Source organism: Marmota flaviventris, chromosome 4, assembly GCF_047511675.1.
Source record: "Marmota flaviventris isolate mMarFla1 chromosome 4, mMarFla1.hap1, whole genome shotgun sequence".
Lineage (NCBI taxonomy): Eukaryota > Metazoa > Chordata > Mammalia > Rodentia > Sciuridae > Marmota > Marmota flaviventris.
The window spans coordinates 163,956,659-163,984,306 of NC_092501.1; the positions used below are offsets into that span (position 1 = coordinate 163,956,659).

Here is a 27,648-nt window from a genome sequence, read left to right on the forward strand (position 1 = left end):
CTTCCTTAGCCTCCTCCACATCTAGCCAAGGCCGGACTCCCCTCGCACCAGGGATTCTCCAGAAGGGACCTGTCTGTGGGGTTGCCGGCCATCTTTCTACCCACGGAGACGGAAGGACGTGGCACAGACTCTTGCCTATCTTTATGAATAGGAAGCTACCAACAATATTCCACCTTTTATATAGATACATAAGTATCTCAGAAATTATAAAATCTGGTATAATTCACAACAAAAACCTAACTGGTAATATCTAGAGACGTTTTTGGAGCTGAGAATCAGACATAAATTTTGTTTATAGCTACGTTTCTAATTGTATTAATGCATTACTTCCATGATTATAAACAATTTTAAAATGTATAATTGCTCCATAAATATACCTTAACTGTAGGTTATTGTATTCGACCAAATTAAACATTTTAAGCATTTTTGGAAAAGAAAACATAAATCACATTGTTTTGCTCCAAAGCACTTTGCCTTCCGACAGCTAATTTCCATTCCATCCTCCACGCATCCAGCCTTTACCTCTCCATGGCCCCTCAGGCCTCTTTCACGGGGTGGGAACGGGGAACCACGGGTCTTGGCCAACTCCGGGAACCACTGTTCTTTTACCCAAAACTGTTGTTTCCACTGTATTTTTATTTTTTAAAAAAAGTAAAGAAAGTCAGAGGCCGTGGTGGCGAGGAGGGCATCCTGCTGTTTTCCTACCATGTGGGCACTGGAAAGGTGCGTTTCAGATCAGGTGGACCAGGAGGGCTGTGTCCTGATTGGCAAGATGGAACTTGGCTAGCTCGGGAGAAATGGAAGTTTCTTGAGATGATTTGAATAGAATCTACATGACTCACTTCTCGGGCTGTTTTCTGTTCCACCAGATATATTTTTCTTTATGAAACAGTCCATGAATCACTTCATTTGTGGAAAAATGATCCAAATACTTTGAATTAAGTCATAGTTTGGAAACAGTTAAGCCGCTATTTGTTAACATCTACTGTTTGTTTTATCATCGTCGTCATCAGATCTTATTTATCTACATAGACATATTTTTAATTCAGGGCTATTTCAAGTGGCTTTGAGAGTCTTCCCTCTGGATCCCTGGTCTTTAATCCGGGGCTTTCTGCTCCGCCTGCCCCAAGCAGCAGGAAGGTGCTCAGCAGGCTCCGGGTTGCATGTGGAGCATGCTTGTTGTGCACGTTATGTCATTTATGTAAAATGAAAACCTTTGAGACTCATTCTTAGTGGAAAAATAAGTGGTATAATCTGATTTTCACACATTTTCTGTGCATCGACTGGTTATAGGACGGTTTCTGCTGTGTGGTTATTTGAATGCTATATTCATTTTCCAGCCATCTGGAGGGATGACGGATAGAGAAACAAATCTGTCGGAGCGGGTTCCTGCGCTGCCAGGGGTGCCGCTCAGAACAAGGCTGTGAGCGAGCGCAGGGGGAGGTGGGGGGAGCTCAGATGGGGAAGGAGAGTCAGGGGGACACTTGCCATTGAGGTTACAAGTGGGTTCCTACCACTCCCTGGGGAGGGAGCTGTGGACAGGCAAAGGGACATCCTGTGCAGCCCCTGTGAGGCAGGTGCCCCTGACATCTGCCAGAGGTGGCAGAGGGACAGTTCAGAGTCCACCCTGGATAACATGATTGTCACTGAAGAATGAGTCAGGCCCAGGGATGCTTCTGAGGACACACTTGGAGTAAGAGACGAAAACAGGACTTCTGCACCCCAGCGGCCGCCATGGTTGATCCCCGTGTGCAGCCGCACAGTGTGAGAGAGGGACCTACAGAGGCAACCACAGGCACTCACCGCGACCAGCCCGGGTTTTAATGAGATCCACTTTTCCTATGCGTGTGGGTTCACTAACGACGATCATCATCGTCACTGTCTTCCTGTACTCTCATGGGACGGTCTAGATTTCATTATGTGTCAAGGTGAAATACGCCATCTTTAAAGGATTTGCTTGCACGGTGCTGAGAAGTACGAGATTAACATTTTACCATAACCTTAAATAAAATCAGCTGGACGAAGGATTTATTATTTCATTAGTCTAAAGTAGTACAGTAGAGAAAAGATAATAAAAGTAGCAGCAAAAGCTGCGGCAGTTTTAACCACCCCTGCTCTTCTGCACCTTCTGAGAGGAGACACTGGTGTTGGGGCCCTGGCTCTTATTAGTACAATAAATTTATATTATTACTCCGGGAGCACTCCATAAATCAACTGTAATAAAGCCAGAAAATAGCCCATGAAATCATCCTTTCCCTCATATTCCTTCTTTTTTATGGAATTATCAATGTTGAAAAAGTAAACATTAGGGGTGTAAGGGTATCTCGTGAAATGATGTATATTCTAACTGAAATTGCCATGTATGCGGATATTTTAATTTCTTTCCTTGCTTAGACTGAACACATACCATGCACAGATATATCAACACATTTTTTTAGAAAAATGGTATTCTTAATAAGAAATTTAAAAATAGAAAAAAATTAAAGAAGAAAACACAAACTTCTCAGAGCTAAACTACCGAAGGAAGTTTGGTGTGTTCGCTCCTCAGCTTTTGAAAATCATATTACATGCATGTAACCCAGGTCACCCATCTCTCTCCCTTTTCACCCAGAGCTTTGTGAGGACAGATCTCATACATTTTCATGTGTGTGCGCATGTCCTTCTCTGTCACGACCCCTGGAGTCTGGCACATGTTAGGCAGTCAACCAGTACTTGTTGAATGAATGCATGCATGAGCAAACCTCCTGCTTGGGATCACACTTTCCCTTTGGAAATGAAGGCATCTGCAGTCAAGTTTGGGTGACGTGTGACAGTTTCTTCCTCTAAAGTAACTTTGTAGCTTTCATCTCAGCTTCATTATGCAAAAGGCTTAGAATACTATCTGGCACTAAGTAATTGCTAAATAAAAACCGTGGCACTGCGTAATCCAAGTTTCATCTCTTAGAAATCCATCTAATCTCTTCTCCTCCAGACTCACCGACTGATCCAGCAGCATTTATTGAGTGCCTTTGTGCTTCTGAAGTTACACTTGGTGATTATGATGCCTTACAGACCAGTGGGGCGTGGGGGGAAGGGGAAATAAGTAAACCCAGATGAGGATCCACACCGACAGGGAAGCAGCAGGGACACGTGGTGGCAGATCCATTTAGACTGGTGCTGAGTCCGGGGAGGAGCAGGGTGTGCTGATACCTGAGATGCAGGCAGTCACAGGGAACTGGGTGGCTACAGCCCAGAGAACCTGGTGTGGTGGGAGGAATAATGCTGGAGAGCAGAGATTCTCAGCCCTTGTTTTTCTACTAATTGTCCTACAAAGGAGAAAAATTAATGAGAGACTTACTAAAGAATTTAGTTCTGGGGAGGCAAAATGACCTTGGCTATTACAATAATTGATCTTTCAAACATCCATCCTACTGGGCAGCAAGCGGCTCTTCACAACTCAAAAATGCTGTTCCTCTTATGCCCATCAATCCCATCCCCTCTGTACTTTCCCCAATTCCAGGTTTATTTTTTACAAGTATTTTTGATCCCCTCTTATGCTCTAACAGTCTTATAATAGCTCAGGTATCTTGCCCATCAAGACCCAGTTCATCCACTGGGGCAGAAGCACCACTGAGAATATGTCAGGGGCAGCAGGGGACCTGGTGAGACCAAGTTCCCTTTGCAGTTCCCTGGGGAGCTACGGAGGAGCTTAAGAGAAGACAGCGCAGGACCTGGTTTATGCTTTGAGCAGGCTGATATTTAAATAAGAATTGGGCCAGGAAGCCAGTTGGCAGACTGCAAGAGAGAGCAGAGGTGGGGAGAGCAGAGGTGGCATCGGAGGCAGGGAGGGGAGGGGACAGCACTGCTGGTGGCTGTTACTAAGCACAAGTGTGAAAATTCAGTGACTGGAACAGCAGAGTCTCTTTTCAAACCAAAATGTTAGTGCAGGTTAGGAATATACTCAAGCTTTTCTTAACAAAAAGGAATTTGCTGAAAAAAATCGCGTGGGAATTCTGAATGATGGAGAAGACCCGGCCTTTCCAGGATGGAAAGGGAAAGAGAGCTCACCAAGATGGATGGCGCGTTTCAAATCAAACGCAGTCGCACCACCAGACTCGGGTTTGGAAGATCAGCAAGTCATTTAAGGAATTCTGAGTATCTAAAAATGTGCCTGAGGACAAGCATGGAAGTCAGACACCAGGGAAAAGTGCCACAGGCCTTCTGGTTTAGAAGGAAAGCAAACATGGAAAGCCAAGCCACCAGAGCACGGTGGGCGCCAGGGCAGGAGGGGACCTGGGTGCAGACACTGGCCCCGTGAGCAGGCGGCTACACTTATGTGATCCGCCCTAATCCCCTGTTAACGTACCCTTCCACAGGTCAGGTAGTAATTATTGACATTATTGGGGCCATTTGGTTGGAGATGAAGATTAAGAGTGCCCTGTAAATGAATCCTTTAGTTCATCACGTGCATCGTCCTCTGACTCTGAAGCTCATGGTCCCGTTGAGGCGCGGCTTTGGTTTGATTTTTACAGTGTGTCTTTGGGAACAGGGAGTTTTTAACACTCTTGACCACCATCGATACGATTCCCATAATTAATGAGGTAATATAGAATGGCACAGTGACTGATTCAACAAGCTCAAAAGAGTGCTTTTTACTCATCCCTGCCTGCTGTGCAGGCCACACTGTGAGGTGAGAGTAATTAATTTTTCCGAACCTATAATTATATGTAATTCAAGCCAAACCACTTTCTTCAAATACCAGAAGATACAGTACTCTATGAGATGTGTGTGGCTGTAATTATCTTCTCTGTGTTGAAGTTAAACTTCAAGAATAGTCTATTTATAACAAAAAGAACTTGCCTTTTAGTATAAATGTATCCTTTGAGGATGTTTAAAAGTACATTCAGACATTTCAGAACCAGGCTGCACAAACATTTCCTTTTCCTAGGTTTTCAGAGCTACCATGAAAATGTGACCTGCTGTGATCACAGCAAAATGGACGGGGCAGTGGGCACCCCTGGAAATTCAGTGAACGGAGGCCTCGGGTGGGGGGAATGGGAACGCGGCCTGGAGAGGAGAGTCTTGGTTGAATGGATGCTTTCTTTACCTGGCTCTTGCCACGGTGCACCGTGTTCCGCTCATCCCTGGGTTCCTAGAGGCTGGCACGGCCAGACGTTTGAATTATGAATGAATGAATTAATGGATGGATGTACGGATGTACAGTGCAGAGAGATGAAGGATGACAGATGGACAAACGTGAGACCAGGAAAATCAGGAAAAGCCTCAGTAAATGCACCCGTGCGAGGAAGGGCCAAGAATGGCTGGAACTTGGGCAGAGTCCTGTGCGTGGAACACACGGCCACGCTGGGTTTGGTGGTGTGCTTGTCTTGGGAAGAGATGACCTGACAGGCACAGAAGCTGCTTGTGTGGTAAAAATGGAAGGAACAGTGTTTGAAAGAGCACAGTGGCATCTCAGATCAGCAGGAAGGAAACGGCTCTGGGAGAAAACTCACAGCGCTGGAAGAGAGTGCACTGTTCAGCTGCTTCTCAGAGGCTGGGAGCAGATTTCCATGGGCAGGGCACTTTGAGAGGTGCAGGGGCATCCTTCTGGAATGCTAATGCTGCAACGAGAGGTTGACCACTTTGATGCAGCTGTGACCGGGTGTGTCCTGTCACACTCAAAGCATTTGCCACAGGGATGCTCAGGTTTGCAGAGTAAGGGAGATAAAAATATTTAGATGAATTTCTGACTAGTAATAATGAAAATAAAGTGTTTTGTTTGCAGCAAAGAAACAGTATTCACAATGAGATGATTCTCATTAAAATCCAATCTGGATTAATAGTACATTCCAATAGTGCAAGCTCCCAGGGAGGCCATCTAATGTAACTCCACCATGGTGTGAAGCCAGGGCCAGCACTCCGCTGCACCAGGTGTAGGCCCTGCAGCAGTGCAGGAGGAGCCCTCCACTGGTGCTCTGCTGCAAGCAGGAATCTGAATGATAGAAAGTGGAGCAGAGGGAGCCCCCTCTTCAGAGATCTGTGAAGACCCTGTTACAGAGGGCTCTAAGGGCTGACCTCAGAAGCATGCCTTGTAGCCTGCAGGCCACACACAATCATCACAATTTCTAGAAGATTAGTAAATTGGGGACATTGTTCAAGGTGAGTCAAAGGACAGGTGAAGAACAGAGAATGAGTTAAGTTCTGGACTTGGGTCTACAATAATCCTATAGGCCAGGCGTACTAGAAATTTGAAATTATGAAATGTGAAATTTAATACCTTTACTTATTGAATCACATTAGATTCATTTTAATAAATTAGTCAAACAGTTTTACAAGATTTAAAGTGATTAAGATTTATTTTAAATGAACAGCTTTTTAAATATCTGAGCTCATGTGATATAGCTAGAGTCTACCAGAATCATTCTTTTTGAAATTCTTCTTTCTCCATCTTATTCATACATTTATTTTAATTTTTTTCACTTTAATATATCTAAATTGTGACCTTTATGTTTTCAACATTGTCCTTTGGCATAAATATCTTATATTTAAGTTGAATAGTAGAACAGGTATACAAGTAATGACAACACCAAGATTCGGTGATACTACAGATATATACACACACACACACACATATACATATACATATATATGGTACATTAGTGACCCAAATAAAATGAATTTATTATTACGAGGTACAAACGGAGCTGAGAGTTCACTAAGTCATGTGGGCTTTAAAGGATGAACAAGGGCTTACCCAGCAGACAGGAGCAGAAAGAGGAACTGAAGGAAAGAGAAATGGCATATGTGGACCCAGAGGAAAAAACAGATTCCCGTGTGATGAATTCTGAGCATAGGTGAGCCCAGGTGTGCTCAGTAAGTTCTAGATACCTGCTGTACAGCATTGTGCACTTAAAAGTTGGTTAAGAGGGTAGATCTCATGTTAAGTAAAATTGCACAGTTAAAAGAAAGAAAAAGGGTAGGGGAGAGAGAAAGAGGGAGAAAGGGAAAGGAGAGGGGAGGAGAATGAAAGGGGGGGCCTCAAAAGGACCATGGCATAGAGAGTCTAACAGCTATTTCAAAGGTGTCTGAACACAGTCCTAAAAGTCATAACAAATCATTTTGAAATTCTTCCTTCTCCATTATTAATACATTTATTTTAATTTCTTTCACTTTAACATATCTAAATTTTAGGAAAATAGAAATAACATAATGCGGTTAATGTTTAGAAAGGTCACCTTAAAGATAGTTTAAGGTGGAATCCATGAAGCCCTAAAGCAATTCCAGGAGCTGGAAATATCAATAGAATTATGACTTAATGGGGCCCAAAGGAAAGGGGCCGACAGACTGTACGACACTCAGGGTCCTGGCTGAGTGCTGAGTGGCAATGTCTCCACTAGTCCAGAAAAGGAGCCGTGGGCAGGGATGGGTGGAGAGCTGTGAGGAGAAGTGGTCCTGGTAAATATCTTGGGACTAAGGTGCATGAGGGGTGTCCAGGGAGATGGTCCTCTCCATCACTGGGGCAGGAATACAGGACAAGAATCCTATTGGCAGGAAGAGGAAAACACAGGAGGCCCCGGCCGACAAACGCTGAAGCCAGGGTGTGCAGTAGGAGATGAGTTAGTTGCACAGGGCTGGGCCCAGGAATTAGACGGGCCTATAGACTTACGAGTGTTTTGTAGCAAAAGTTTTTAGAATAATGGGCTCCTCCACGGAAGTAAGGGGAGGATCTCGTGGAAAACCCTGAGGATGGCTAACATTTCAATAGGAAGCAAAAAAATGTAGGCACCTGGGACAAACACTGGACACAGGTGGCAGACACAGAAGAGGGGACCGGGAGCTTGTCACAGGAGGCGAGCTTCAAGAGAAGAGAGTGACCCGGCAGCATGTTCTGCAGACCCGAGTCACGGCCTCATCATTTGTCGGAAACAGAATTCTGAGTGGAGTCCCGACCTCTGCATCAGCCTGTATGTAAAGGAGACCCCGGGAGGTCACCATGCATGTTGCAGTTGGAGACGGTCCAGTATCAAGAGTATCCCCGTTTTCCTCTGGGAGTCCCCATGACTCTCCCGTCGGGCCCTGACGTGCTATGTGAACACCTTCTCTACATCACCTTCCTTCTTCCTTAGCACAGAGGCACCCGGGTGCCCTCCAAGACCTGAGACTGTCTGGGGTGTGGGCACCCTCTTTCTTTGCTCCCCTTTGTGGGTGCTAAGTCCTTTTAGTCTCCTCTGAGGGTATAGTTCCTTGGGAGAAATTTTACCATCATTTCAAAATAATTTTTTTTCAATCACTCGTGCATAAACTAGAACTCTTTCTGTCCTTTGGGTGCAGCCTTCTATGGTCGAAGCAGAGCTGCATGACCCAAGCTGGCTTCCTCAGCTCACCAACAAGGGAGACAATTACTCATTGTAGTCTTTAGGAACAGCAAGCAAATGTGCCAAATGAAGTCAAATGTAGGATACAGATAATATACGTGTCATCATATATCTGGAAGACTTCACGGGTATAACACAATGAGGGCTGACAGTACTGTTCTGTACTAACAATATGTTAGATTATTTCTGCATTAGTCATTTCCCCCCAATTTCATTAAGGCAGAGAAAACTGTGCATCATATAAACTATCAAAGAATAATAGCTGTAATTTTTCTTTGGAAACATTGTTCAAAAGGTACTGCCAGAAACACACTGTACTCTTAAAAATTGTCCTTAAAAAAAAAAAAAAGAAGAGTAAGAAGTGCTTTGCAGGATCCCTTGATCTCTCTCTGCTAACACAGCCCCCGTCCACCCACACCCTATCAACCCCGCGCCTACATTTGTCTGCTTCCACAGCCTACACCTCCTTAAAATCCCTGAAAACTGTAGCAATAGTTGGAGCTTTGGAAGTCATCAATGACAATTTTGTTTAATCCTTTAAAATCTGTCACTTAAAAAAAAAAAGTCCTAATGGTTTCTAATGAAATAGCTATGTCTGTGATTCACAGATGGCTTGCTCTTCCCTGGGTCGAAGTGACATTTACACTTGGATCTCAGATAAGAACGCTCTGCCCCAGAGTGCACAGTCTTGGTGGAGAGCATCTCCTCCCCTCTTCCCTGGTTGACGAGAAGCGTACTTTCTCATGAGCGTGCATCCAAACCCGAACCCTTGGCTGGTCTGGTTAGGATGACCTTGACGTACGAGATTCCCTGTAGCACCCTAGGACGTGGTCAGAAAGGAGGGTTCACTCTCCTGTGTCTTCATTCATCACAAGGATCAGTGCAAGTACAGGACCGAGTTCAGAGGGTTTCTGAAAAACAAACTCAAAAATACTCATCAGTTGCTAATCCCTCCTCCTAAGAGAGAAGAAACACCTCAAAGAGCATCTCCAAATATTTGCCAATCCACAAACTATAGAGTGCAGAAGACTATAGAGCAAAGTGGCTCATGGGATATCTGCCACATGAGCTCATCTAGTGGATGAGGGTTTTTAAAAAGCCACCTGAATTCAATGGTAGGGTCCCCTCTTCACCCAGGAGCCCTTGCCTCAGCAGGGCAGATGTGAATGGGCACAAGGACACCTGAAGCCCACAGGAGCTACGGGCGCAGGGCTGCCCTCCCTGCTGCCCCTCCCTAGCACTCACCTACCTTCCTCCTGCTGATACCCAGCAGGACCCCAGCTCTGTAGCCATGTAGACCCACCTGGGGCACCACCTGCATCCACTTGCCAACTTCCCACCACAGATGCCGGGAAAGCTCTGACCCTGTGGGAAAGTCCAGGGCATCTTCTCCACTGGGCCGCCTCCTACCGCAGCTGACTCCTCTGAACCCCAAACTGGCTCTTTCCTGGAAATGCTCTATTATGCGGTCTCACTTTTTCTCACTTCCTTTTCCTTAGAGGAGGAGGGGCCAGCTGGTGCCCGCTCTGACCTCTGGCTGTGGCGCTGCTGGGCCTTCGTCACACCCCTCTCCTTCTCTCCCCTGCTGCGGACTGCCTTCCACGACCCAGGCTGCGTTGCTGGCACACTTCGGGTCTGGTTAAGAGTTCAGCTTCCCTGTACCTTGTTTTCATCCTAGGTGGTATCGTCATCCCTCTCTGACTCATCTCATGCAAAACCTTTGTAATTCCTCCTCTATTTCTCCCCCTGCCCAATCTGAGTCCACCCTTCCCACTCCCTATGCCTGGTGCATTTCAGACACAGGTCCTGATGTGCAGGGCTGTACATGTATCTAATCTTATTACGGGGTCTTACACCAGGCCTATAATAGGAGAGGTGGGTGATCCCTCACAGATGCTCGGGACACCTGTGGAAGGCAGCAGAGTCCAGCAGAGGAGTGTGGAGCCTGGTGAGGGACAGGAGTGCCCGCTCCACCCTGAGAGCCAGCAGGAGCAGCCTGCGGTATGGACTTCCACGTCCATACCACTCATGGGCCACCTTGTGCCTGGCCACAAGCCTCCTGAAGTTCAGCCCCTGTCCATTCTCCAGTCTCAGAACTTTATCAATTTTTTTTTTTTTTTTGTAAAATTCAGACCCAATCTTCCTTAAATCTTCCAGCATATCCTGATTGCCCACAAGGAAATTCTCCACATTTTTCCTGGACTGCCCCCAGGGGTGGCCTTGTCTCTCCTTACTGTCCACAGCCATGCCTGGACCATTGTCCTGCTGAGGTCCTGCCTTCCCATGTTTCTTTCTCTGTGTCACATGCATCTTCTCTGCCTTCCCAAGGTGCCCTGGAGAATTCCCGCTTATTAAGCATAGTTCTCCGAGAATCCTAGCTGCCCACATCTTGACCACGCCCCCTCTGAAATGCTGTGCTGCCTGGACATGATTCAGGCATTGTACTGGGCTTGTATTACGGCTGGAGCTTCTCACTGCCCGCCCTCCTCAAGAAACTGGGAGCTCCCTGAGGGCAAGCCTCCCTCTCTCCCACCCCCGCTTGGCACCAGGCCTGCACAATGTTTGATCTGAACCTAGTTTGGTTTTCTGAGTGGTTGCTAGAAATGCCCCCTGGAGAAACCTTAGTCATCTTGTCCAGCTGCCCTCCTGCAAGGGTCTCCACTTAACTGAGGAGTGCAGCTGGTTCCACGTCACCTCCTTCCAGTCACTGTGAAATCAATCGAATGGATGTAGCTTACCATGCTGGGTTTTAGGAATCCTCTGTTGCCGTTATCTTTATCAATGGTAGTACATTCAGACAAGTTCAGATGCTTCTAGAGCTTTCCATAGAAACCCATTTGATCTTATGCCAGAATTTATTTTTATAACTCGGGGAGGACTTGTCCATCACACAGCATGCAGTGTTGCTGGCTCATGCTTTTGGAGTTTCATATTGGAACCCAGGTTTGTATGCATTTTGCCTGGGGACTCAGTTTCCCACGGTCAGTGATGGGCAGAGTGACATGCTTGCTCCTTCCCTCCACCTGGCCTACAGATGTGTCTTCAGAGTTCACAGCCAGGACCAGTTACTCTTCCTGTGGACTGCCAAAATAAGTTGATAGTCGGAAAGAAAAAAAAAAAAAAAGACCACAAATTTTATGGAACATAACTAGGGAGAGAGAGTGGCAGTCCAAGGAGGAAAAAAGTAACAACACTCAGTAGCCACCCACCTATGCCTCCAATTTCAGCCAGCTCAAAGAAAACTGAAGGAAGATGCACATCTAGTCCACCAGAGTGCTCTGAAATGGGCCAGTAGCATGCGCTTTCCCCACACATCTACATAATCAGCCTGACCGCACGATGCCAGGCTCAGGCCACGGTCTCTGGCAGTCAGTCCTGAGCATCAAGACTGTGGCCAAGGGGCGTGTGAGATGGACAGGTGAGCTGTGAAGAATGGGTTTGCAGTCAACTGCTTCCCAGCAAAGAGGTTCGTTGAGCATCCCTGGGCACACGCTCTGAAGCCCTCTCAGGACCTGGTGGTGTGAAGATGCGTGCACACCTGGGTGTAGTTGTGACACTGGTGCAGCCCAGGCATCAACACAGTGAAGCTCAGATCCTGCTCTAGGGCACACCTTCGGTCTTCTAGCTCTGACCGTGTTTGCCTCAGGTGCCGAGAATGTGCCTGGGAGCACCCGCAGGCAGGGCCCTTCCCCACTGGGCAGAGTGTCACCTGCCAGCTCCCTGGCACTCGCATTAGATCCCAGGGGCTTTTCTGCCTTTATTCAAGTCGTTCCCCTCAGAGCCCAAGGAACGCCTGCCAGGAGAGGTACCATTTCCTAGGAAAGAAGCACAGGGCACGAGAAAAGTCTTAAAATTGTGAGCATGTCAACTTTCCATGCTGGGTTATGGGGATTTTCTGTGGCAGTTATCTTCGCTAATGGTGGTATATTCAGACAAGCTTGGATGCTTCTAGAGCTTTCTATAGAAACTAATTTGATGTCATGCTGAAATTTATTTCAGAATTCTGGAGGAGCTTGCCCATCACACAACTCCTGTCTGTGCAGATGCCCAGGAGATGGTGCTCAGACAAGGCTCTCCAGGGTCTTTTTTTTTTTTTTTTTTAACTTCTGTGCTGAAATCAATAATTGCAGACATATAAAGATTCCACTTATTGTAATTCATGGCATAGTGGGAAAAATAATTGAAACGAAACAATCGAGGTGTCAGATTTATGTTTAGTTTTGGTCTCTTCACGGGTCTGTTCTCCTCTACGCGGCTCAGCCTCCCTGCTTTGGGTGGAGCAGGGAGGCATCCCCAAGGAGCAGTGAACGGAGATCAGTCCAAGGCTCTTTTATCTTCAGGCAGAGTCAGGGCCAGCACCAGGCCACCTCATCAGTACCGTGCTGATCTCCTGTGATCGCTTGCCCGCCGTCACTGTCCTCTCCATGCTGGTAAGCATCTCCCACTGCTTGCCTTTCAGGTGGGAGTCCACAAGGTGTTCCTGAAACACGGGCATGCCGACCAGCTCCACAGTCTCTGCCTGCAGCTGCAGAGGAGCATCATAACCTGCCAGAAAGGTAACTGTCACTCCAGCTCTCCAGACCCTTGAGCCGCAGAATTCAAAATCATTCGGTGCACCCGAGTTTAAATGTCAGTCACATCCACACCGCAGCGGGTCACCCTGTCCCCAACACTGCAGTGGGGGCGGGGAGGCCCAGTGGCCCAGTTGGTACTTACCTGCCTCCTCTTGAAGGTTTTATAGACACTGCTGGTGTTCTACTGAGTAGCCTTTGTGTGAAACTTTGTATTCAGTTTTCACCCCAATCACAATTTGGAGGAGAGAATATACACCTTGTTGTTTATCACAGCTGTTCAGGATTAATGACCCTTATAAGAAGCACAAGGCAATAAGACTGTACCTTGGAATCTTCAATGAGAAGAACCCTCCATCTGGCACTTAGCTGCAGAGAAAGGGCCACATTCCCAAGCCATCTCAGTGGGGGCCACCAATGTGCCAGTTTGGAGAACTGGGATCAGCCAACTAGCCAGGCCACATTTTCCAAGACTCCACATGAGCCTTGGGGAAATTTTTTACTCATTTTTCCTTTATGAAGGGATAATATCTATAGTATCTTCAATAGTCGATAGCAACTATTTTGTTATAGCTTTGGGATACATTCTATTTAGAATTTGTTTTCTAACAAAATCTAATTGACAATTTAAAAAAACACACATCTCTTATAAAATGTTTATGCTTAGTAGAAATTTTTAAAATTTTAATGTGTTTAATAGTTTAATTGCTTAGAGGGGGCAAAGGAGGGAGAAGTTAACCTGTGTGCTAGCTTTTGGTATGACTTACAATGAACTTGGTTCTGTGATTATCTGAAACTGGTGTTCCAACACAGAGCCTGGCAGGGTGCCAACCTCAGCTTTACTGTTTAATCCCCCACCCAGCTCCTCTGTGGGATGTGTCTGGGTCTGATCCTTGAAGACCTTTCCATGGGCCCCATGGATCTCTGATGATAGGAAGTCCTGCTATGTGCTGGTCCTTCAACAGGTCCAGTCAAGTAATGATCCAAACCCCAAAACTCTATCCAGGTTAAAACACCCCCCTTGGCCATTTCAGGCCTGGTGTGTCCAGAACATTCCATGATACTGTGGGTGTGTTCCCACTCCCTGTGTACTTGGGTGCCTCTGGATCCTCCCGGCTGAGAGGAAGAGAAGGCAGGGGAAGGACAGGTCTTCCCGGGACACAGTGTGACTCCACACTGCTCTCCCTGCTGAGGCCCGTCATATAATCAGGAGCACTTCACCCATCCTGGGGCCACTAGCCCGCAGCCCCTGGGTACCCAGAAGCCCTCTCTCTCAGCAGCATCCCTTTCTTGAAAACCCCCTTTGTGCCTGAGAAGCAGGTGCTCAGACATCTCCACAGTGGCAGCTGACCCTGACCCTTCCTGACCTGCAGCCCACCTCTCTGTCCACCCAACTCCAGCTGTCAATACAACAAGCTCTCTGGGGAGTCTGAAGCCACATGTCCAGCCTGGGGTAGTGGAAGCCTTCAGTGAGGAGGGGCCTGGTGCTTACCTCTTAGTTCAGAATGCATCTTCTCTTTGCAGATGATAATCTGCCCTGTAACGTCACCCCTCACTGGGGCAGGGCAGGGGCTGGGCCACAGGTCAGTTTTGAAGTCCTCCTTGGCCATCCCCATTGGTGTTATTTGCCCTGCACCAACCCAGATGATCTCTGAGCCCCTGCAGCTGCTACCTCACTGGGGGTCAGTTAGAAACCTAGCGTCCCAGCCCCACCTGCATGCCTTAAATCCAAATCTGTATTTGCTGCCACAGCTAGAACCAGGACAGGGAAAGTTCCACTTAATATGTTAAGTGTAGCTCAGAGAGGGTGTCCCAAATGCTCAGGAAGTCCTCCTTGAATAACTGGAGGGATTGTGCCCTGTCTTCCACTGGGACACCCAGCAGAAATGCCCCTTCTACTTAGTGCCAAACACAACTGACACAGGGCAGAAGAAATGCAGAACTCCAATTTTTTGGGGTCACCTTTCTAAAGATAGAATTTGAGAGTGGTCTAGAAAATGGTGTCAGGGCAATAAACATAATTCCATGCAGCATAAATGAAATAATGGATATGAAAGCACTTTCAAAATTATGGGCTGTTAAAGGCAAAGCATTAATTATTGATTTTTATTTTTACATCTCTTAGAATCTCTTATATTTTTATTTTTAACATCCCTCAATATTTTTGCTGATATTAAGTTTACTCAAAATTTATACAATCTGGAGTCATTTCCAGTTTCCAAGGAGTTCCATTTTTTTAATTGCAAGTGTCTAGAGGAAAGAAAGCTATAAATTTTAGTTTTAACTTTAATCATTGTAATTTGAAATTGTTCCTACTGGAAGTTTTCTAAGTATGTTCCTCTTATTATGGATGAAAATGAGTAGAATAAATGAAGACCTCAACATGGTTGGTCCAAAGAGGAAGGATTTAGGAATTGTCAGGAGGACAACATATACCATACTCCATTTGTGGCAAGTTTATTTTCATTAACTGTCTTTTATTAAAGATTCTGACTTTTAGCAACTGGTATAACATTTTTGAAGGGTGTTAGAAGGCCACTAGTTGAAGAGAAAGTGGAGGCCTCTGGATGTGGACAGTCCATTCACAGTGGGATGTGACCCAGTGGAGAGTTGTACTTCAGGAGATCCAAAGGCATCTGTCATATCCAGGAGCATCTTCCCTTTTATTGTAAGAGATGAGACATCTGGAATACACTCTCACCTTCACTCTCCAAAAGTCAACCCCTCCCCCATCTCTTTTTAAAAATAACAAGAAAGAGCAGGTGAACAGGTCAAGATAAGGTCTTCCCTCTTCTCTACACCCATGACATGCTTAATACTTTTTATTTCATTTCATGTTACAATCCTGAAAGTCTGGTGCACCTTTCACTGTTTAACTGTTTGTTGCTTACATTAGTTCAGCATGAGGGTTTTACAATTAACTCGATGCAGCTGCATTCCTAAGGAACTCAACATTTAGTATTGCCACCTGAAAAGAAAGGAAAGGTTTACCATGTCGGAGCCTGTGTCTTCTTTTCCTAACTGGAAGATAGTTCCATTCAGCTTCCACGGCCTGAACAAGTGGAGGCATCAAAGCAGAATCCTCAACTGACCCTGTTGGTTGCTTCCTAGCCTGGGAATGTTTTAAGTCCTTCATGTTCCATAAGCATCTGCCTCCCCAGAAGACAACAGGAAAGTGTCTGCCGTACACATTGGTTTTCCCTGGAATTAGTGGTCCTCTTTCATCCACAGCTCCTTCAAATCTTAGAAACTGAGAGTCAGAAGGGATGGCAACAGAGGAACTGAGAGACTCTGCCTGGAACCACACAGCCTGCCCCTGTGCACGGCCCTTACCTGTCCCTCAGCCCCAAGAGGAAGCCTTTCTGTGCTCGTCTTGCCCACACTCAGGGCCTGGGAGCCAGCTCCCTAGGCAGCCCAGTCCCTCTCTACCCTGTGCTTATTGTCAGAAAGTCCTTCCTCCTATTGATTGAAGATATGCTTCCCGTGACTTTGATGATCTGTACCCCTGGAGAGCCACAAGTCACATCTTTGTGACTGCAGCTGAAGGGATGGAGACTGGCCTCAGAGGCAGTCTGCTCTCATTGGTGGTCTTCATCAGCAGGAAATAGTGACACTAAGGAAATTTCATTATCATTGTGTCCAAAATGGGCATAATGATCCATGTGATCATTTCTTTTCAGCATTAAATGATGCAATAGATTGCCTGAGACATGTGGGTGCCTCTTAGTGGGGGTCTTTATTTTTATTTTCAATTCTTACACTGGCTACTGACATGTGGGTGATTTCAAAGCATTCTCACTCAAAGTTTTTACACCTTTTTCCCCACCTTCCTTTCTGGATAGCAGGAGGGATGTCCCCTATTTCCACAAAAATCTTTCTAGAAACTTCTCACTGTGTTGATTTCTCCAGGAGTTAAATCAAGGTCCTAGAAATAAAATATGCATGATATTTCAAAAACTAACTCCATGCACCTTGATGTTTCTGGAATAATTTGATATCATGGAAGGAAATCAAGACATCCCAAAACCGTGTAGTAGGAGCTGCTCCCACAATGCTCTGGAGTTTGGAGCTGGTTCTTGCCCACTGGCATCCAGCTTGTGTCACCAAAAACAATGCGGGAAAAGCTGTGTTACCCACTTGATCCGCAGGCCCTCAAGCAGGTCAAGGATGGTTACCCTGAGTGTGGTCATTACTGAATTCAGATATCCTTCTTAATAAGAGATGGCAATGCTTAGTAAGTTCTTTTCCTAGGTTAAACGTACCTTATTTTGCAGCCATGATTCTTGTTTGTGTTGTGTCTGGGCTTCCTCCCTCATGTTCTGTCCCCTGACCCAGGGTTGTGTTTTTTTATGAAGTCATACGAGGGTTTCTAGCACGCCAACACCTGCTTCAGAGAATGAGCATCAAACAGCAAGAAGTCACGTCCATCAAGAGCTTTCTGCAGAACACAGAAGACAGGGCACTGCAAGCCTATGATGCCCTGGTCATTCAGAACGCCTCCGACATCGCCCGGGAGAATGACAGGCTCCGGAAGGAAATGAATGGTCCCTACCATAAAGAGAAGCCTGCTACCAGGAGCAAGCAAGAGGAAGGAGCCAGAAGGTAAAGGCAGGTAGTCTGCAACTTCAGTGACCTCGGTGATGGACTCACAGGAGTCCTGAGGATGGACACCCCCGCAATCCCAGAAATGCTTGTCCTGTGCTTTCTTTTCAGGAACTAGATGCTGTAGTCATATGAAATTGTTATTGCTTCCTCTGCTGTGCTTCTGTCGCTAAACTGCCTTGAGGTCTAAGTTTTAAAGCAAAATCAATAGCAAAAACTAATAGCTGGAATTTTTTTTTATTTTTAGACAAGTGTGGTATATATATATATATATATATATATATATACACATATATACATACACACATATATATGTACATTTATATATGTATATATATATGACTATATATATATATATATATATATATATATATATATATGGAAGGCTGATAGAAATTTTTGGAAATTTTAGCAAACAATTGAGATACCACTCTCAAAAACATAAAATTAGTGAACTCAGTAAATAGCTTATACATATTATATTTTCCTGTGTAAACAATCAAATTTTCTTGGCCAATAAAGAAAGCTTTAGAAAAAAAGCTTTTCATTTAAAAGTTTACTTGGGACACTGAGCCTGGAATAGAAACACAAACTCTTCATGATTGTTCCCTCCCTGTGGGTGACAGCACACCTGAGAATCACAGCACCCCTCAGGGAGGGCAGAAAAAGGACTGACTTTCCAATTCATGGTCAGAGAGGTGTTCATTTTTCCAGGGGAACTTGGTAATATCTCCTTTCTCTCTGAAAGCAGCTCTCCTTTGCCATGACTGCCTATGTCAAGTGATTTTTTGTTAAAAAGGAGATGGCAATGTGTCTCTTGCTAATTAGCCTCAAATATCTCCATGATTAAATACTGAAAAAGTTCCCTTTGTATGGAAAACTGTAATTAAACGTTACAGGGAAAACAAATTATCCACTGAGTGCCACACTGTCATCTCCAGCGACTTCATTTTCTACATGGGCGGCTGGCTCTGCCTGGTGGAAGATTCCAGCCCTGTTGGTGTTCCGCCACAGAAAGATGTAATTATAAAGCAAGTGCTCGGGAACTCCTTGTGAGATGAACGCCTTGGCATCTTGCTAGTACATGATTACATTGACATGTGAAGCCAGAGGAACTTTTTAAACCAGATAACTATTAATTTTAAATGACTTCCAGAATAATATTTGTTATTTTCCCTGCTGGAACTAAACGATCACCCCAATTTCTCAATTTGATTATGTATTTATTTGCCTGATATAAAATTAAGTGAAGAAGCATTTGTCTATTTCTTGAAGACCAGCAGTTTGCTTGGCACTAGACATCCATATGGAGTCATAGGACAAATAATAGTTCATTGCATAATTAAATAATTGCTGGTAAAATTTAAATGGCAAGAGAGAGAGAGAGGGGGCCAGAGTGTAGGTCTTTGAGGGTTTTGAGTAGCGTGTGTGCTGGTTTTTCAGAGGGAGAGGACGATGAACTCCCAGCATTCAATGCCTCAGTAACTCTCTATTAAGATGGATTTCCCAGAAATTACCATTCAGATTGAAATTCTGGGTTTTTGATTTGCTTAAGAATCAGACTGTGAAAAATTCATTCACTGAATGCCTGATAGAGAATGGGAAGCCTCTTAAGTAGCTGGTTTGCGGGAGAATTGAGAATTTCAAGAAGCAGCCTGATGACCGTGCTGCGTGCCCATTCATCACAGCAGGTGGGCTGCGGCGGCTCTGGACGAGCCTGTCCCTCATCCTCCAGACCCAGCATGATGGCTGTCTGGAAGGAGCCCTCCTCGGTCCGCCTGAGCAGGTTCCTTGTTGTCAGCTGAATAATAACCTCCGAGCCTCTCTCTGAGGCTGTTTGTGTTCTGTTTCCTCCAAGAGCTGAAGACCAGGGTGGGTCCTGGCACGTCCACTCCAGCTCGGTCCCCATCCCCATGGCGGTGGACAGCCTGGCCCAGGCTCTCGCTGGACCATCCATCCGGTCTCCATCACTGCACTCAGTGTTCAGCGTGGATGACAGCAGTGGCCTCCCGTCGCCACGGAAACAGCCTCCGCCCAAGCCAAAGAGGGACCCCAGCACCCGTCTGAGTGCCTCCTACGAGGCTGTGAGCGCCTGCCTCTCAGCGGCCAAGGACACAGCCAGCGAAGGTCAGCTGGGTGAGCGTAAAAGACGGGCCTGGCTCACGGACCTCCGTCTGTGAGCGCCCCACGGCGCTATTGTGGCCCTCATGTATTTTTAATAGAAATAAATCCAATTGTTGGCTTGCCAGCAGCCCTTTAATCATTAAATATAAATAATATTTATTCCAATCTCTAAGCCTCTTAGGGAAAAGCTACTTACATGTCATTTCCTCCACTCCCGGCCCCACCTCTGCATTGAGTTTGCAGCCTCAAGGCAGAACCAACAAAAAGTTGGTCGCTACTCCATGTAAATTTCCACTAAGTAAAAGGTTAAAAAATGCATTGGGCTTTGCTGTGTTCACAGTCTAATTAAAAATTAAGCCCACTTTTTCATGTGGTGAGTGAAGCAACCTCACAGAGGAGAATAGTTGCAATGAAATTCAGTTAAACAAAAACTTCTGAGACTCGATAAAAAAGTCTTTGCACTGATGGTCTTGAAATATTTATGCAAAAAGGGGTAATTGCAGTGTACTCTCCATACAGTCTCTCATGGATTAGCATGTGCTACAATTATGGCTTAATTGTTCATGTTTAGAATTGTGACTAACACAGGAAGTGCTCTTCGTCAGACCATTCAGGAACAGCAGTGGGCTGACCATCTGCTGTGGGCTGGGCCCCGTTGTTCTCTGCACACACGTGTATGGTATCTTCCTTCATGGAGCCTACGTTCCACAAGCAAGAACAGATGTGGACACAGTAAGCAAGTCAATGTATGAGGATTTTAGCAAGAGGCCTCTGCTGTAGACAGAGATAACTAGTGCCAGTGCCGGGGTGGAAGTGAGGGCAGGGACAGGAGGCAGGATTCTAAATGAAATGACTGAGTAGATCTCGGGAGGAAACAGCTTCTGAACACAACTGAAACACAGTTCCTTTAGTTAAAAAAAAAAAATAAGATGAACCAAATATATAGCAAAACAGCATAACCAAATACACAGCAAAACAATATGCTCCACTTAGGGACAAGATGCAGGATCCTGGAAGTGGCCCTGGCTTCTGACCACGGGACAGAAGCCTTAAGCAACAGGAACATCCTGGCTTCTTCTTTGAACTACTTCTCCTTCGTGACTGTAAGAAAGAATCGATATTTAGGGGAATTTTTAACTACCAAGGAAAAAAGTTGTTTTAACATGCAAATCATGTAACAGCAACACTTAGGTGTAGGTGTAGGAGAAATTCCCGTGTCCTACCTCTGTGGTGAGCAGAGATGGTACCTATTTGCAGCATCCTGTAACAGAGGCAACAGCAAGAGCTGGAACGTAACATCCAGGGGTCGTGGAGGACATTCTTCCCAGTTGACGCCACTAGATAGAGAGAGACAGAGAGAGTTAGGACTTTCCTCCCAGGAAGTCGGGTGCTGCCCTAATGTGCAGCACACAGGGGGAAGCTCCTATTGAACAGGCCGGCAGTGTGCTCCCCTGGAGAGTGCTACAGACAGTCACCACCATTACGCCGTCAGACCTCTGTGCAGAGCTTCTAGTGCAGATCTCAGAAAGTAGTGACTGAAATTAGGGGAGAGAATTTTTGGCACTGTGGGTGAGGAAGAATCATATCTAAGATTTTAAGACTAGTGAGGTAGGGAGAATGGGAAATGAACATTCAGGACAGTATGAGAAAAAATACAAAGTAAGATGGAAAATCACAGTGTATACAGAGTGGAGCCTTGTCCACACTTGCACACTGAGGTAGCTCTGTGAACGAGCTCAGCAGGCCACAGAGTAGCTTGAGCAGTCCCACAAAGCCGGAGGCCTGCATGCTCATTACAGGGCCCCTGCCCCGCAGTTGAGGTTTTGGAGTGGTCAGGCATCAACAGTCGAGGGACTAGGAAAGGAGAAAAGATAGGAGAGGCTGAGCTCAAAACAGAGTGTAAGGTCTTCCACGTGGGCAGAAAACAACGTCAACTAAGAAGGCCGACTCAGACCTCAGGAGGCACAAGCTGCAGATGAAAGGTGAATGACCAAAAAGGGGGGAGGGGGAGGGTGGGAAAGAGAATGCAGGGGAAGCAGGGTGCAAGACTGCAGGCGCAAAACTGTTGAAAGTCCTTTCTGCTGCTCACAAGGCACCAGGACACCTTCCTTAGACCCGTAAGGGGCTTACGTACACTTTGATTTCTTGGAACCTGGTTTCAGCTCACATGTGGCCATTAGTTGCTTAGAAAATTTCCCCAACTCTGCTCTGTTGTAGGAGCCTGTGAGAGGGCGAGGAGGCACACAGTTCCCTTTCTACCATCTACAACCTGCATTCCTTCTTACAACACAGAATTCCTAATACTGATTACTTTGCAACCACAAAAAGAAAGTCTTGGGTCTCCTGGGAACAGAGATGCATTTCTGCACTTTGGGAAATGCTCTAAATATATTCTTACAATTTAAAAATTAAGCTGCCTAAGCACGTTTGCTGGTTAAGTTGTGTAGGATTGCAAAGTCAGAAAGGGCCGTGAGGGACTTAAGTCTCTCAACGTGTCAGTGTTCCAGATTTCTGGTCACAAAAAATACCTACACCCATAAGTAAATAGCCAGAAGCTACAGTGGCTCTGGTCCCATCTATACTCTTGTGACAGGAGTGGGACACTATACTTTTGTGTCTGAGTCATCTTAGATACTTCCTTCAGTACCAAAAATTTCAGCACAATCTAAACCTGTGCCTGCTGACATAGTGGCCAATAGGCACATGCAGCCATTCAAACTGAGAGTTGCTAAAATTAACTGTGATTTTAAATGTCTGTCCTCAGCCAACAGCCATATTCCAAGCACTAGATAGCCACAGGCATAGAACTTTCCACCATCACAGAAAGCCCTTCTAGACAGCTGTCATCCTAAACATGCCATGTTTCTACCAAAGAGCTGGTTATTTTGCCCCTAGTAACAAGTCACAGTCTTCCTCATTTCTATCAATAGGTAGGAAGAACATACAGTCACCCTTTAAAATGCTTTGTGAACCCTGGTTTCACAAGAGCAAGGCCTAAGCTAGGGTTTGTAGATTACCAAGGCCATTCTGTTTGCCTTATTTAAAAAAGAAATCAAGTTCTTTCCCTTTGCACATAAAGCTGTTAATCAAGTCAGAGGCTGCAAAGCGAAAGGAGATGATTGGTGAACAAAGGCCAGGGACTGCAGAGGAACTGGTAATGAGGCTGTTCCAGGTTGTCTTTGGGTTTGGTCTTGTTCCTCTTGGCACATGCCTTTCCTATAGGCTGTCAGCTCATCAACAGGGTTGCAATAAAGAACAGCAGTATGGAGAGCTCATTTTATTTCACTACCTCAAAAGCATGAATCAATTCACAGACCAATAAATTTTAGCACTTCTTTGCAAACTATTAACAAGCTATGTCAATTATGTGAAAGAACCATTTTTCCCAAAGTCTGGGGTTTACCTTAGCAAACAGTGGCTGGGGAAGGAAGGTCAAGGCCCACTTTCCCTCTTCCTGGAGGAAGCTCCTAGCCAGTATGCTCCTCCCTCTTCCTGATGTCACTCTGTGCCCACAGGTCAGCCTTCCTCCCCACACAGTGCACATCCTTCCAACAGCACGGGAAATGAGAGTCTGTTTGTGGCCTTGCAGAAGTGACCAGGGCTTTCCAGGCCCATGTGAATCAAGGGGCAGCAACAGTGACCCACAGCACAGGTTCGCTGTGGGAATAAAGAAGAGGGGGCAGAGCCCAATCTCCTGGGACACAGGGAGTGGGCCTCAAAGCTCCAAGGTCATAGATGGTTCACAATGCCCATGAGGGTCGGTGAACTGAGCCCTAAATCCTAAGTGAGAAATGGAGCTCAAGTAATGATGTGGTGGAGGAGGGCCTGCTGAGTGACCGCTGCTGCAGCTGAAACAGAGGCAGGGTGCTCCTGCAGCTCTCACCCCTGATTGGTTCTGGGAGGACACTTCCACACACAGCCTCCCTTCAGGTCCCAGGGGCCCACTGCCTTGGAGACAAGCACCTTAATCAGCCCCTAACCTGTTTGAAAGTTGCTGTACAACTCCATCCTCCACAAAACACTGGCTAAAGATACAGATAAAATAATGGTTCAGCTCTGTGGCTTTATTTAGACATGCATTCTGTCTCTTTTCATTTTTCCCCCTGCTGTCTTGTTTATATCTTGATTCTAGAACAGAACTTCTCACCTAGAAAGCATTCAATAAATAGTGAATGAGCATATATATGTTACAGAAACATATTTGTGCTGTTCTCATTACAACAAATTTCCTGCTTGTCAATAGGAACACAATTGGCAAGGTTCAAGTGCACCTGCTCAAGATGTGTGAGGTGCACTTTATCAGTGCATGTTGAGTAGAAGCCCCTTTATTTTCTTCTATCACCTGAAATTTGACAGAAATCAGGCCTTCCATGAACATGGCTCTGAGATACATGTTACTGGGAATCACAGAAGACGCTGCACAACATAGCCAGCCACCTAACACACATAATCCAGGGGGTGCCATGAGCCCATTTATGGAGCCTATAAATGGGCAAGCAGGTTTGGAGATAAGCAGAATAAGAGTAATGACAGCAGGATGCTGTGGACACAGAGCCCAAGAGTGACCGACCTCTGAGGGAACCACAGAAGGTTCAGGAAGGACATTTTAGCAGCAGCATTATACACATGAGCATGCCCAGTGGTGCACATGCGTGGTCCACCAACAGGGGGGAACTCCCCAGCATACCACAACTCTGCGGAAGCCCTTTCTGTCTCATTTGTAGCCAGCTGTAAAGCCATTCCGCCCTCCCTCATGCAAGCAGCTGGCTGACTGCTCAGTGAGCCGGCCCTTAAGGGAGCACCTTGGGTGTTCCAGGTCCTGTGCTAGAGCCAACTCCCAGTCTGAGAAGAAGCGCACTGGGGGAGCTGGCGATGGAGACCACTTACAGAGACTCACGGGTTTTCTTGACTCATGAGCTTCTCATTCCTCCTTTTTCCATTGAATAAACAGGTATCTGATGTTCAGTGAGAAAGAGGCCAAGTGATTTGAGTACTGGTGCAGATGTTAGAAGTCACCAACAGGCCTTAGCAAGAAATCCAAGAGGAAGGCTCTTTGTATTTGAAGTTGTCTCCCTCCTAACAGAGCTTAAATATGGCCCGAGTCCATATGGGAGCTCAGATGAGAGTCGAGTTTGTGAAATACTGAGCTTGGTTGGGAATGGCAAGTCTAGCTCCTCAGCTGCCGGTAGGACTCCAAATCTTGCCCTAAAGTCACCCTGCGAGAAGGAAGGGCTTCCTGATTCCATTTCATCAGCATCGTCAAGTAGTTGCAAATGTTTTGTACATGAATTTTAGAACTGAACAAAAACAAGAAAAAGAAATCTCTTATTGTAGATTGTCAATAGCCCTTAAATCCATGCTTGCAAATAAACTTTTCACATGTCCACATACACATGCAAACCCAGAAGTAACTGCAAAGCCAAACCTCGACTCTGGTTTTCTAATTTTAATTTATGAAGAATGAAATTTCCAATTCTGACCCTCCCCCTCCCCCGCCCCTGCCTAGACTCCAATGTACTAGTTAGTGGGACAGGAACCTGTCAGTCCAGCACCTAAGGGGTCCAGCATTGCTGAAGCTCCACCCATACTCTGAGGAACCTACCCTGTCTGCCATGATTAATTTCCACCTGGGCAGTAGGACTAATGTACAAGGACAGCCTTCTGAGGGTCACTACATGCGGGACATTGTGCTAAGCATCTTCAGTCTTCAGAGCTGGCCAATGCTGCAGAGCTAGCATCATGATCCATGTACAGACCAGGACACTAGGTCGAGAGCAGGCTGTGACATGGCCAACGTCACAGGGCTAGGATTTCATCCAGGCTGTTGGGCTGAGATCCCTGGCTCTCTGCAGCCTCCTGACAAGCACCCTAACTATGTGCAGCAGTTCAAAACCGAAAGTCTGTTCACGTCCAAAGCAGGCCGTGGGGAACACTGTACCAGGGATCCACTACTGGTCAACGGCCCATGGAAACTGCACTGATTTAAATAAGATAAGGATGGCTTTACTTTCTCTCTCATCTGTGGGGGTCAGGGGCTTCTCTGGGTGGTTCTCACTCTGGATCCTTCTTGGAGATACCAGGAGGTGGCTGAAATCTAAGAAAGAGCTGGTCACCCCAGGTTTGGGCTTCAGCCACCTGGGGCATGTGCATCTGGGTGGCGGCTCCTCCTCGCTGGGCAGCATGTTGGCTTCAATGTATTGAACTTGCTACTTGGAGAATCAGTCCCACAAAGGCGTGCGCTCTAGGAGGTGGAAGGGAGGTGACGGGGGAGCACTCGTCATGAGCAGGCCTGTTTTGTCTCTGTCACGGTCTTTGACCATCAGGGTAATCTCAGAGGTCCATCCAGGTTTGGGAGGAGACAAAGGTTCTACCTCTTGAGAGGACTGGAAATACTGCTGTGGCCTGTTTTTTGGGGAAAAACGATCTGCCCCATTCCACCCTGTGGACACACAGTTCACATCCCTCCAAACACAAAGTACACTCACCTCTTCCCCAGAGCTCCTGGAAGCTTCCTTCTGTCGTGGCACCAGGCTCAGGATCAAGGAGAAGACCTCGTCCTCCAAATGAGATCAGGCAAGGCTCCTTAGGTGGACAGCTTCTCAAGAATGCCGCCTTCTACATGACGGCTGTGACCTAAAAGACTAGTTAGCCCCGTACCCGGGACCAGTGTACCCTGAAGGGACAGGTAGATGGCCATGTTGTGTGTGCCCCTGATCCAAAAGGGACTGGCATGCAGCTCTCAGCAACCGCTGGGCACATGTTGCCAGGGCCTTGAGGAGGGCCGTCCTGGTGCCTGGAGGGGTTCTCCATGGCTCTGGAACCTTGTTTCGCTCGCTGAGTCGTAACTCTTTCTCCACAGGGGTCTTAGGTTTGGTGCAGGTTGGGGGTTCTCTTAGCCTGCTTCCTGCTCACGAAGTTCTGACAGCAGGATTCTTCTCTCTCTGTGGATTCTGCCCCTTCAGGGCACCCGGTGCGTCTCCTCTGAGTGCTTTCAATTTCCTCTAAATGTGTTTACACTGCGCTTAATTAGTCAGAGCACATGTCCTCAAGTCTCGGGGGAACCTCTCCTCTCTTTGGGGCTCTCTGCCTTATTTCTTTGAGGCAAGCCTCTGAAGTTCTGAAGGGTCCTGTGGCTCTGCTTCCTGAGCAGTCAGTGAAGCACCACCTTGTGTCTTTGGATGTTTTAATAAATGTCTCCACAGCATGTGCTTGGCTTCTTCTTTCGATCGTGTTTTCCTGAAAATGCCCTGAATTTCTTGTCTGCTGGGAGGTCCTTTCTTAGCTTTAGAATCTCTGCCATCTGGAGAGCCGACAGTGAGAACCATTTTATTTTCAGATCCTTCAGGTCCTGGCTCCCTCGTGACGATGGCTCCTTCTTTGCCCATCTCTTCGCGCTCATGTTCTGTTCCAGGTGGTTTGAAGAATCCCAGAGATAGCTGTGACACTGCCTGACAGTCTCCTTAGCCTGGTGGCCCAGTCACGAAGTGGGTCTCCTGTTTGCCATTCCTGCAGGTGACACTGCTGCCGGACTTTCCCTCCTCATCCTCCCTTGAACCTCACCCAGAGCTTTCCTGAGGGCCCCCCATTTCTGCTGATTGTCTCTTCAAGACTCATCTGTTTTCCCAAAGCCAAGCCACACGTTTCATTTTTTAGGTAGCAGCAGTGCCCTGTAGGTACCACGTCTGTGCAGGACTCCGTGTCTTAAGATGCAAGGATGACTTTAGTACTGTCCTATGGCTCCAGAATGTGACTGAACTCCGGGGTCCCTGGAGGAGGAGGTTCATTGCACATCCAGTGCCTGGGATGGGAAAGATCAGACAGCTGAAGGCAGGAGCAGATGGGTCCTCTGGCCTCTCCCTCTCCTCCAAGTGGCCTCTCCACAGGTTCCCCATGGCAGGGATGCTTCAGGGTGTCCACGTTTCTTATGCAGAAATCAGGGCTCTCACACCATGGGTCCAGGAGGGTGGGTGAAAAGGCAGACTGCACTGCGTGTGCCC

At 46.5% G+C, this 27,648-nt stretch overlaps 1 protein-coding gene across 1 annotated transcript in view; it reads left to right on the top strand.

Annotated features, from left to right (window-relative positions):
* Myo16 (myosin XVI) overlaps positions 1 to 27,648 on the top strand; it is a 403,324-nt gene that overhangs the window by 315,489 nt on the left and 60,187 nt on the right. The window contains exons 28-30 of the mRNA XM_027938777.3: positions 12,814 to 12,910; positions 17,281 to 17,527; positions 19,386 to 19,654. Coding sequence (XP_027794578.3) covers positions 12,814 to 12,910; positions 17,281 to 17,527; positions 19,386 to 19,654 — 613 coding nt within the window. The remainder of the gene's footprint in view (positions 1 to 12,813; positions 12,911 to 17,280; positions 17,528 to 19,385; positions 19,655 to 27,648) is intronic.